Here is a 12,437-nt window from a genome sequence, read left to right as displayed (position 1 = left end):
AAACAGTTTAGAAATTTTTTTTTTAGCTGGTGTCCAAGGGAGAGGGAGAGAGAGAATCTTAAGCAGGCTCTGCACACAGCATGGAACCCAGTGCAGGACTCGATCTCACAATGCTGACTCATGACCCGAGCCGAAATCAAGAGTTGGATGCTTAACCAGCTGACACACCCAGGCGCCCCAAGGTTAGAAATTTTATAGTCTGAAAGTCTAGATTAGATACACCCCTTCCAAGAATATCTAATTTAAACGCTTTGTTTGTAAAGGCACACATTTAAAGTGGAGACCGTGGTTGTCCTCCATCAGAGGAGAAAGACCTACTTCCACCTGTCCCTCACTTTCTCCCACCCCCAAGTTTGCAGAAGAGAGAGGAAGCAAAGACTAAGAGTGTACCGTGAAGATGGGGGAGCTCGAGATGGCTCTGCCCTTGGTCTACTCTTAGCAACATCCACCTAGACTTACAGTGTATGTCTCCACGGCAAAGTCGGGCTGAACGCTTTCGAGCTTGGAGAGTGTGCCCACGATCTGGAAGGTGCCTTCCTTAAGTTTGACTGATGAGGCTTCCGGCAGGGCTGACTTATTTTCTTCTTCTTCTTCCTCTTCTTCTGTAATTTCTTCCAGGGAAGCCCCGATGACGCAGTTAGACAGAAACTGTAAGAAAACATAAACGTACTAAGAAAACAACAAAGACCAGTGTACAGTGAGGGCCGTCAGTGAAAGGATTCTAACTGAGGGCTTGCTCGAGGCACCACCCATGCATGGCCCGTGGGCTGTACACAGGTGGCTCGCTGACGTTAACACTGAGTGACACAGCCAAGTGCGTGCTCTTATGACACCCTGTTTTATAGAGGAGGAACCCCGGCTCAGAGAGCTTACAGCATGTGGCAAGGGTATTGCCCTGCTCTGGCAACAGGCAGGGAAGGGCTGCGGTCACCATGTTGGTCTTGCCTAATAGAAATGGAGAAACGTCATGCTGTCCACTCTGGTGAATTAAACTGGCTAGTAGCCCCATGAACAGAAGGAAAAGGAAACCAGTGAAACGAATGTAACCATGTTTTTTTTTAACCCAATGGGTTAAAAATATTCCTAATTTCACAAGTAATCCGTATAAAAATTACTAATGAGATCTTCTATCTTCCTTTTTACTTACACTCAGTCTCAGGGTCAAGAGACCCAGCCCTCCGCCAGGCATGGAGCCTGCTTAAGATTCTCTCTCTCTCTTTCTCTCGTCCTCTGCCCCTCCCCCTCCCCTTGCTAGCTCGTGCTCTCTCTCTCAAAAGAAGAAAAAAATCAGGTTGGTGAAGTTTTATTTCTTACGGTACAGAAGTTATCCTTGGGAGTGATTTATGCAATGTTAAAGAGTTTCATATACATGTGTATGGTATATGTGTGTGTACTTAACATATAATTATTTGCATGTAACTAAGAATGATTTTATTGTAATTTACGTGTTAAACGTATGTAAGCAATCATGGCATTATCATACCTTGGGAGGAAAACATACAGAAAAAAAATCCAAACAAACTGCAAGTCCCACCTCATTTACTTTGGTGACAGTCATTTTGCATAAGTAATCCAGGCTTGTCAGCTTCAACCACTTATGGGAATACATTTCTTCTAAGTACATCATCTATATTTTCATTTCTCTCTCAAACATACATATTCCGGGGCACCCGGCTGACTCAGTGGTTGAGCATCTGCCTTCAGCTTGGGTCATGATCCCAGGTTCCTGGGATTGAGCCCCGCATCCGGCTCCCTGCTCAGTGGAGAACCTGTTTCTCCCTCTGCCTGCCACTCTCCTGCTGGTGCTCCCTCTCTCTGACTGATAAATAAATAAAATCTTTTTAAAAAGTTAAAAAATACACATTCCATTTTATTCTCCCATTTCACAGTTGAGGACATTGATGTCCAGCTATAAGGAGCTTGCCCAAGATTGCATGGGCAGGGAGGGGTGCAACTGGACCTTCTGATCCCCAAGGTGGGACATGGACCATAACCGCCACCCTGCTCTCTCCCAGGGATGAGTTGGGGGGCGTGTAGGGGAGCAGCTGGCCTTGCCCAGCTGGGCAGGAGCCTGAGGACTAGAGACCCAGCCCCCATTTCTTTTATATTCTTCATATCCCCACTCCTGTGTGGCTTGGCATGGAGAACAGAAATTCCCTAAAATTTCAGAACTGGAAGCCCAGGTTAGTCAAGGAATAACGGAAACATTATGTTATCAATAAGCTTTTGGAAAAGATCTCTACAAACTAAAAGAAAACTTTTGTTCCGAAAATAGTGTGCTGAAAAAAAAATAGCCAGAGCTCGAAAGGGGGTAAAGAAAAAGGTTAAATTCTCTTGCCTCCCACCCTCCTAATCTCAATCAAGTCACCTCCCTTTTTAAATAATCCAGAGGGGCACCTGGTGGGTCAGGGGGTTAAGCCTCTCTTGATTTCAGCTCAGGTCATGATCTCAGGGTGGTGAGATCGAGCCCCCTAAGGGGCTCTGTGATCTGTAGGGAGTCTGCTTGTTCCTCTCCCTATACATTTCTCCACAGCACCCCCCTCCTTTGTGTGTGATTCCGCTTCGTTAAATTTATGCAAAAAGTGGGTGGGGCACCAGAGACCTGCTGAGCAGGGCCATCTTCGGACTTTCATGGGTCCTTTCCTCCAAGAGAAAAAAAAAATACTAAAAATTGTATTTCATGACTGTATCGCCATGAAGACCCACCATCTTTGACTCTAAAATCTCATTTGTTTCCTTCTGATTATAAAAGAAATTAAGACACGTTTGTGCACCGCCAAGTCTAAAGGGTCCTGGGCCCTGTGCCTGCTGCCCGGGGCGTGATTCCCTGCATCCTCCGACTTCCACTCAGAACCTCTGCCTTGGAGCTTGCCTTTGGCTTGCTCCTCTGGCTTGATACTCATCCTGGGATGTGAGGGTAAGGGCCAGAGAGAGGGAGAGAGAGACCAAGAATCTAAACAGACTCCCTTCTGAGCACAGAGCCCTACGTGGGGCTTGATCCCGTGACCCTGAGATCATGACCTGAGCGGAAATCAAGAGTTGGAGGCTCAAGCTGTAAGAGTGGGTTAGCATAAGAATGGCCATCCTGGGGGCGCCTGGGTGGCTCGGTGGGTTGAAGCCTCTGCCTTCGGCTCGGGTCATGATCCCGGGGTCCTGGGATCGAGCCCCGCGTCGGGCTCTTTGTTCCGCGGGGAGCCTGCTTCCTCCTCTCTCTCTGCCTGCCTCTCTGCCTGGTTGTGATTTCTCTCTGTCAAATAAATTAAATATTAAAAAAAAAAAAAAAAAAGAATGGCCATCCTGAAGGCCAGGAAGCCATTTTACTGAGCGTCCCTAACAGGCCGACACTGTGTACTTGACTTGAGATAAGAGGAACTAGCTAAAACCTGAGAAACAACTTAATCGTAGACCACGGAGGTGGTTAGGCTGCGGCACCACCCGCACCACAGGTTAAAGAAAAACAAATAGTTAAATTGCTGAGATCACAATCCTGCAAGACAAGAGTCTCCCTTGGTTTGCAAATGTCCTGGTGATTTACAACAAAGAGGCTATCTTTTTCAATAGCCCAATTTCCGGAGACAAATGGCTCAGTTCCTTGAGGCCTGATGTCGCCCTCCCCACGATAAAACTGAAGGAGGCTGAGGCGCAGGGAAATGTAAATAAAGTTAAATTTCTTCTAAACCTAAATCTCACCGAACAGCCAGGGTGACGCCAGGGTGACGCCAGGGTGGCGAAAAGTTAAACAAAGTTAAACCGTCAAAGTGTGGCTATAGCTATGACAAAGTGCCTTGAAAATGCTATATAAACCCTTAACTCTGAGAACTCGGGGTCCTTATAGAAACCCGCTGCGTTGGGCAGAGACTCGGACCCCAGCTAGCTGGAAATAAACCTCGCTGTGTGACTTGCATTATCGAGTGTTCTCTAATTGAGGCGTGGTCGGCTCCGTACCCTAACAAAGCGACGGGGCCACTCACGAGCTCCTATTTTGAGACATTTTCTGCATACAGATCATCTCTATTTATCGGTCTACCTACCTATCTTCTCTGTATCTGTATCTTTTTGAAAGACATAAATCCCTTCATACTACACCTGTCTTTTTAAAGTTTCTTTTCTTTTTTTTTAATTTTATTAATTTATTTGACAGACAGAGATCACAAGTAGGCAGAGAGGCAGGCAGAGAGAGAAGGGGAAGCAGGCTCCCCGCTGAGCAGAGAGCCCGATGTGGGGTCCAATCCCAGGACCCTGAGACCATGACCGATCTGAAGGCAGAGGCTTAACCCACTGACCCACCCAGGCGCCCCTAAAGCTTCCTTTCTTTAAATAAACATATTTTGTTACTTATTTTTGCCTATTGTACCCTTGTCCTTTCTTGGCCCCTCCCCTTTCTTTTCTAGTCAGGTGGAGCGGCATCTTGTATTTTTAGTCTCTCGTAGTAGTCTAAGAACCTATGTAGCCAGAGCAGCTCCATCGTGGCCCTGCCCCTCCCCCTTCAGGGAACTTACTTAAAAACAAGTCCCTGAAACTAGTCCCAGGTAACAAAGCCCAAATACAAGGCTGGGTCAGGCCAGGTGGAGGCATTCAATCAGTGGGGGCGCACACTGACTCCCTAGTTACCAAGGAGCATGGGCCCCACCCTTTGGGAGCCTTTTGGCCGCCCATTCTGACCAAGGTGATAGGCTAGTTCAAATATCTACTAGCGTAAATTGTAATTCAATTGGTCACTTATGTGTGACCTAGCATGACTGTGCAGCTTTCTGTGTGTTACAATCTCATTGGTCACCTGTGCGTGGCCAGGCCCAACCACATGACCTTTGCCCTTAAAAGCTAGTCTGTAAGGCAAGAGAGTGGTCACCTCTTTGCAAGAGACGTCCCTGGCAGGTCAGCTGGATTTTTTTTTTTTAATTTTATTTATTTATTTGACAGAGATCACAAGTAGACAGAGGCAGGCAGAGAGAGAGGAGGAAGCAGGCTCCCTGCTGAGCAGAGAGCCCCATGCGGGGCTGATCCCAGGACCCTGGGATCATGACCTGAGCCGAAGGCAGAGGCTTTAACCCACTGAGCCACCCAGGCGCCCCAGTCAGCTGGATTCTTGATGCTTGGAGCAAAATAAAGCTTTGCTTGACCTTTGCTTTGTATCAGTCTCGCTCCCTTGACCATGGACCCAGCAGTAGATACTTATCACATACAACGTACAGACTGCTAAAAAATAAAACTGAACTGAGAACATTAGAAGATCTAATTGGCTTTATTAAGTGATTCATGAATTGAGCAGAAATCCCATCTTGCAAGCAGAGGGGAGCCCAGAGAAGTCGCAAAGAATGGAAGGTTTTTATGGGAAGGAGGGTGGGATGAGGAGTTATTACCAAAAAAAGAAAGGATTGTTTTAGCAAGGTCACCTTCCCTTAGGGAAGGGGTGGGGGGGGGGTCATCGTGCAAATTACCTCATCTTCCTTTGGGGAATGGAGAGAGCCCTGTGACAGACAACCTCTTGATGCCCTGCAGAGAATTCTAGATGATTGTCTTAAAATTCCACTCCTGGAGAGATTGAAACTAATTAAGTCCTGGTTTGCTGTCCTGGCAAAGGACTCCTCCTTGAGCCTTGTCCTTTCTCACAACACCATAACAAATATTACCATATATTGTTGCATGCCATATATACAATATTACTATTTTTACATATAAATAATCTAAATCTCTATATATTTTTAAAGATTTTTATTTATTCGACAGGCAGAGATCACAAGTAGGCAGAGAGGCAGGCAGAGAGAGAGAGGAGGAAGCAGGCTCCCTGCTGAGCAGAGAGCCCGATGTGGGGCTCCATCCCAGGACCCTGGGATAACGACCTGAGCCGAAGGCAGAGGCTTTGACACACTGAGCCACCCAGGCACCTCTAAATCTATGTATTTTTTGACTGATCTTTAGATGGTGTACTGGATGGAGTAGTGACCCCCTACTCCCCAACCCCATTTGGAAATAGGGTCTTTGCAGCTGGAATCAAGTTAAAATGAGGTCATACTGGATTAGAATGGGCTCTAATCCAAAGATCGGTGTCCTAAAAACAGGGAAATTCGGACATAGAATCGTGGGAAACACCATGGGAAGACAGAGGCAGAGGTTGGAGTGATGAGTCTACAAGCCAAAGGATGCAAGAATTGCTGGCAAGTGCCAAAAAGTACGAGAGAGAGAGAGAGAGAGAGAGAGAGAGAGAGAGAGATGCAGCAGAAATCTCCCTCGCAGCTTTTAAAAGGAACCAGCCTTGCCAACACTTCGATTTTGGGCCTCTGGCCTCCAGAATCAAGACAGGATAAACCCTGTTGTTTTAAGCCACGAAGCCTCTGGTACTTTGTTGACCACAGCCCTAGGAAACCAGCGCAGTGTTGTCTGAAAGTGGGATCAACAGCCTGCCCCAAGTCTGCCCAGGGTGAGGTCTGTGTTGCTCCAGAGGGGAGGACGGAGACGAACGAGTCCCGGTCAGGGAGATGATAAAATTATGACTTTCTTTTGACTACTGAGTTTTTCCGACGAACATCCTCATTCCCAGGGCTAACGACGGAGGGTGGGGAAGTTCAGTGGGACTCGGGGCCCAAAACAGTGCCTGGCTCATAAACAAACGTGCCTCAAACGACCCTCCAAATGCACGCGGGAGGGATGGATGAACCAACATGCTGAGCCGCGGTTTCCTTTCGCAAATGGGGAGGACGCCGCGCCGGACCGGCTTCCAGCTGGCGCTCCGCGTGCGGACTGTGCCCGGGACGAGGGACCGTCCTTCGGGGGAGGCCCTGCAGCGCCCCGCGGCGCAGACCCTCGCTGGGTTCGGGGGCTCGGGCAGCCCGGGGCGGGGGCCTGGGAGCTGGGGACTGGGGCTCCCTGTACTCTGACCCGCCGCCGCTCACCTTCCCGATGTTCCCGCTGCTGTATGAATCCAGCAGGTTTATAAACACCCTCTGGATCCGGCTAACTTTCCCCGTGGCTGCAGCAACCTCCTCTTCCTCAGCCATGGTGGGAGCAGCCCTGGTTGCTAAGGAGAAAGCGTCCCTCCGGTTGCCAAGGAGGTGGGGCGGGGGCTGGCTCTCCGGGGGCGGGGCCAAGGGCGCGAGGCGGGCCGGGGGCGGGCCGGGGGCGGGGCTCGGGCGGGCGGGGGCGGGGCTCTGGCGGCGGGGGCGGGGCTCGGGCGGGCGGGGGCGGGGCTCGGGCGGGCGGGGGCGGGGCTCGGGCGGCCTTGGGGCCGCAGGGTCTCGGCGGCGCTGCTCGCTCTGGCTCCAGGCCCAGTGCTCTCCGGCCGGGGCCAGTCCTCTCTCGGAGCCTCCCGGGCCCCGCCGCCGGGGCCACGTGACCGCCGTTCCCTTTCATCTCTTTCATTCCGAAACTGGAAACGCGCCCCAGGGATCAGGAGACCCGGGGGACTGAAAATAACTGCTGGATCTGCCGAACGGGGAAAGCCCGAAGCCCATTCCCCCGTGGGACGGTCTGCCCGGGGGGACGTGACAGTCCTCCAGCGCCGAGAGCAGCGGCCGCCGTGGAGTTCTGGGTCCCAGACGCCGGAACGACAGCGTGTGTGGCCCGCACGGTGCAGCCAGTCGCTGCACGGTCTGTGGGGCTCGGCGGGCTCGGGGCTGTTAGTAGCCGCTGGGGAGAGACCCCTGGGGGTGGGCGGGGTGGTGGCCGGTGCAGGCCTCCGCTGGGCTGTCTTGCACGTTCACAAAAGGATGGAATTTAGGCTTCTGACTTCCCAAATGAGATTATACAGGGAGGTGCCCAGATAAACCAGCAAGTTAGGAAGGGACATTGTCTTATCACATGACCACAGACGTCCTGGTGGGCGTTCTGCCCTTATCTTGGGATAGTCAGATTCTATTGAAATTCTTCGTGCTCCAAATGTGAATATTGCACACACACAACATTTTTTAGGTGGTTTTTTTTTTTTTTAACTGATTGATTAAAAAAAAAAAAAATGAATGTGACCCAGAAGAGTACCAGCCAGCTTGGAGGATCTGCGTACTCATCAGATCTGCCCTTGAATTCCAGCTCTGCAGCCATCTGTGAGTGATGGGGACAATGTTTTAACCTTACCCCAGCTGTTAAATTGGCTTTAAAACAGGCATGAACTCACCAGCCTAACAGGGCTGTTACGATTGAATAAGACATATTTGACAGTCTTAATTGTAGTGGTGTCCAAAGGTGAAAAAAATTTTTTTTCTGCAACTTATAAGGCCCACTTCTGCAAATGGGAGCCTTTTTTTTTTCTTTCTTTCTTTTTTTTTTTTTGGCCTCCACCCTTTCAATTAATTAACCAATTAACTAATGGTGGGGAAAGATAGGGGGAAAGTGAGAAAGAATCTTAAGCAGGCTCCATGCCCAGTAGAGAGCCCCACGCTGGGCTGGATCTTCCCCAACCTGAGATCATGACCAGAGCCCAAAGCAAGAATTGGATGTTTAACTGACTGAGCCACCCAGGCACCCCACCGTCTTTTTTTATACATGTCTCATTAAAACTTGTTTTGATAAAATAATTAACACTTTGAAATTTTGCAATTTGGGAACAGCTTGCTCAAAGCAACATTTTTTTTTTTTTTTAAGTTAACAAGTTGTAAAAATATTCATGCAAGACCTGTGCAAAACTTGATGGAGTAGATCTTCTTGATGACTTGTTAGTTCCAATAGTCTAGAATTCACTGGATGCCCCCTTTTGATTTTTAGTTTGTCCCTATTGATATGCAGTTAAGCAGGTATTTTGAAAGCTGTTCGACTGGAAGTGTCACCATAAAATATCTCACGTTGTTTCGTTCTTATTGTTTATATTCCCGGTAACAGCTAAATGAGCGAGCACCATAGTTATAAGTGGATGGCCTCCAGAGAGTTTTAGATCATCTATCGTATTGGGAGGTGAGAAAATGAAACTCTATTAACAAGTAATGTACCTTTCTTTTGCTGTTACTCCTTTTTTCAAAATCAGCTTTCATACACAGGCATACCTTGGAGAATTTTGGTTTCCAGACCACCATGATAAAGCAAATGTTGCAACAAAGCAAGTGAAATGAATTTGGCTTCCCAGTGCACATAAAAAATGGTTTACCCTATACTATAGTTGATTAAGTGTTCTATAGGAGTGATCTCTAAAAAAACTAATGTACATACCATAATTAAAAAATACTTTATTGCTAAAATATGGTAAATGTCATTTGAGCTCTCAGCAAGGGTCTTGCCTCAATGTTGATGGCCCCTGACTGGTTAGGGTGGTGGGTGTTGAAGGCCTGGGTGGCTGGGGCAATTTCTTAAAATAAGATAATCAAGTTTACAGCATCGGTTAATTCTTCCTTTCAGGAATGAATTCTGTAGCATGTGATAATATTTGATAATGTTTTATCCACAGAACTTCTTTTTTAAAGAGATTTCATTTACTGGAGTTTGAGAAAGAGAGTGCACAACGTGAAGGCAAGCGAGCCAAGGAGCGAGCATGAGCAGGGGGAGGGGCAGAGGGAGAAGCGGACTCCCCATTGAGCGGAGAGCCCAACCTGGGCTTCATCCAAGGACACTGGGATCATGACCTGAGCCAAAGGCAGACCCTTAACCAACTAGGACATGCAGGTGTCCCAGTAGAATTTCTTTCAAAATTGGAGTGGATTCTCTCAAACCCTGCTGCTGTTTGATCAACTCAGTTTATGAAATATTCTAATTTTGTTGTCATTTAAACAGTCTTCACCAGGAGATTCATCTCAAGACGCCCACTTTCTCAGCTTATCCATAAGAAGCAAGTCCTCATCTGTTCAAGTTTTATCGTGAGATTGCAGCCATGCGGTCCCATCCTCAGGCTCCTTGCTGTTTCCACCCAATCTGTGGTTTGGTTTTCTCCTCCACTGAAATCTTGAGCCTCAAAATCATCCATGGGGGTTGGAATGAACTTCTTCCAAACTCCTATTAATGTTGGTCTTTTGACCGCTCCTCGCGAATCGTGAATGACTGCTTCTCATGGCATCTAGAGTGGTGAAGCCTTTTTCGGTTTTCAATTTACTTTGCCCAGACCCATCAGAGGAATTGTAAGACAGCTATAGCTTTTCGAAATGTGTTTCTTAAATAAGAAATGACGCCTTGTAAACCTGGCGATTCACAGACCTGTACCCCTGGGGATAAAAATACATTATATGTTTATTAAAAAAAAAAATTTGGAAGGGGAGGCGAACCATAAGAGACTATGGACTCTGAAAAACAACCTGAGGGTTTTGAAGGGGCAGGGGTGGGAGGTGGGGGAAACAGGTGACTCTGAAAAACAACCTGAGGGTTTTGAAGGGGCAGGGGTGGGAGGTGGGGGAAACAGGTGGTGGGTAATAGGGAGGGCACGTACTGCATGGAGCACTGGGTGTGGTGCAAAAACAATGAATACTGTTACGCTGAAAAAATAAATAAAATGGAAAAAAAAAAGAAATGACGCCTTGATCCATGGGGCGGAACAGATGTTGTGGTACAGGCATAACATCATTCAACTGCCTATCTCCGTCAGAATTCTTGCGTGACCAGGCACATTGTCAGTGAGCAGCAATATTTAGAAGTGAGTTTATTTAGCAAACCACGCTATCAACAGATGTGGTATCACCCAGGCTTAGTTGTTCTGTTTATAGAGCACAGAGAGGATTTAGCATAATTTTTTTTTTTTAAAGATTTTGAGTGAGTGAGTGAGAACGGGGTGGGGCAGAGGGAAAGCCCGACTCCACGCTGAGTGTAGAGCCCAGTGCGGAGCTCAACCCCAGGATCATGACCTGAGCCGAAGGCAGACTCTCAGTGACTGAGCCACCCAGGCATCCCTAGCATAATTCTTAAGGACCCTAGGATTTTTTGGAATGGTAAAGAAGCATTGGCTTCTGCTTAAAGTCAGTGGAGCATTAGCCCCGGACAAGTCAGCCCATCCTTTGAAGCCAGGGACTGACTCCTCTCTAGTTACCGTAGTCCTAGAAGTTACTTTCTTCCAATAAAGGCTGTTTTGTCTACACTGAAAATGTTTGGTCTAACCACCTTCGTTAATCATCTTAGTCGGATGTTCTCCACAGCTTGCTGCTTTGATTTGTACTTTGCATGGCATGGAGACGTTGCCTTGCCTTAGACCTCAACAAGCTCTGCTGGCTTTCAACGCTTCTGCAACTTCCTCACCTATCCCACCCTTCGTAGCGTTGAAGAGTTAAGGCCTTGTTCTGGATTAGATTTTAGCGTAAGGTATGTGGTTGGCTGATCCTCCATCTAGCACACTCAAACTTCCTCCCCATGAGCGGTAAGGCCCATTTGCTTTATCTGTCGTGTATTCGCCGCAGTAGCTTCTCCTTTGCAGTCACGTCTCGGCTAAAGGGTGCAAGAGGCCTAGCTTCTGGCGTATCTTGGCCTTCCACGTTTCCTTCACTAAACTTAATCATTTTTAGCTTTTGATATGAAGTGAGAGATGGGCGATACTTCCTTTCTCTCGAATACTTAAGAGCTAACTGGCCTAATTTCAATACTGTGTTTCAGGGAATACAGAGGTGCAAGGAGAGGGGGAGAGGGGAATGGCTGGTCAGTGGAGCAGTCAGGACACAATTTACAATTAAGTTCACCAGCCTATATGGGTATGGTATGTGGCACCCCCCCCAAATTACCGTAACATCCAAGATCACTGACCACCTTAATAAAATACCTATGTGACCCCAAATCCTGCATTATCTGTAAAGCACAATAAAATGATGCACCTGTAACCACAGAGTTCAGGTGATGCTTTTATCAACACACACTTGATTGATGGGGATAGTTGGTGGAGACGGAAGACTGGGTTCTGACCCAACTCCAGTGTTCACAGGTGGGATCCTGAGCCAGTCTGTCTGTCTGTCCAAATCTCAGCTAGGTCATCCACAAAATGGGGCTGGCGGCAGAGTTCTGAAGTCGACACAGCCTATGTCAGGATCTGTATTTCTATCCTGCTCCCCTCTACGCATTCTGTGTTTTGGACCCTGAACGGAGCCACGCCTTGTGTGATGGAGGAAGCTAAGGATCAGGACACCACTGGGGGCTGATTTGCTGTTGATGACCTGGAGGAAAGGTGAGGAGAGAGTCTTCACGGGAAAAGAGGCGGGCAGTCTGTCTTCATAATCCTACTGCCTCTTCAAGGATCCTGAGAGCAAACACAACTTAGCCTAGCTTGATGCTTTTGCTAGAGAAAGGTTCTCTAGCTGTCTGAAGCCCCGGATCTATCGTATTTCCCCTCTATCTAGTGCACAGGGGCTAACGCAGAAACTGTGACAAAGTATGAAGGAGATGAAAATGACTTATCTTACCACCTAGTGATAGCTACTATTAACACTGTAGAACACTGTAGATTTCCCAAAAATAGACCATAGTTTTATACCTTTTATCATGTAATTTTTTCCTGTTGCCATCTTTTCCATTTTTTTTTTAAAGATTTATTTGATAGAGAGAGAGATCACAAG

The 12,437-nt window shown here is 47.7% G+C and overlaps 1 protein-coding gene across 1 annotated transcript in view; it reads right to left on the bottom strand.

The window, feature by feature from the left end:
- The window catches only part of AK7 (adenylate kinase 7), a 71,757-nt gene extending 64,762 nt beyond the window's left edge, over positions 1–6,995 (bottom strand). Inside the window, exons 1-2 of the mRNA XM_046009164.1 lie at positions 6,891–6,995; positions 460–648 (exon numbers count right to left, since the gene is read on the bottom strand). Coding sequence (XP_045865120.1) covers positions 460–648; positions 6,891–6,995 — 294 coding nt within the window. The remainder of the gene's footprint in view (positions 1–459; positions 649–6,890) is intronic.
- Between the last annotated feature and the right edge of the window lie 5,442 nt (positions 6,996–12,437).

This window comes from Meles meles, chromosome 6 (assembly GCF_922984935.1).
Source record: "Meles meles chromosome 6, mMelMel3.1 paternal haplotype, whole genome shotgun sequence".
Classification (NCBI taxonomy): domain Eukaryota; kingdom Metazoa; phylum Chordata; class Mammalia; order Carnivora; family Mustelidae; genus Meles; species Meles meles.
The sequence above is the reverse complement of the archived record's forward strand: the minus strand, read 5'-3'. Positions and strand labels throughout refer to the sequence as shown.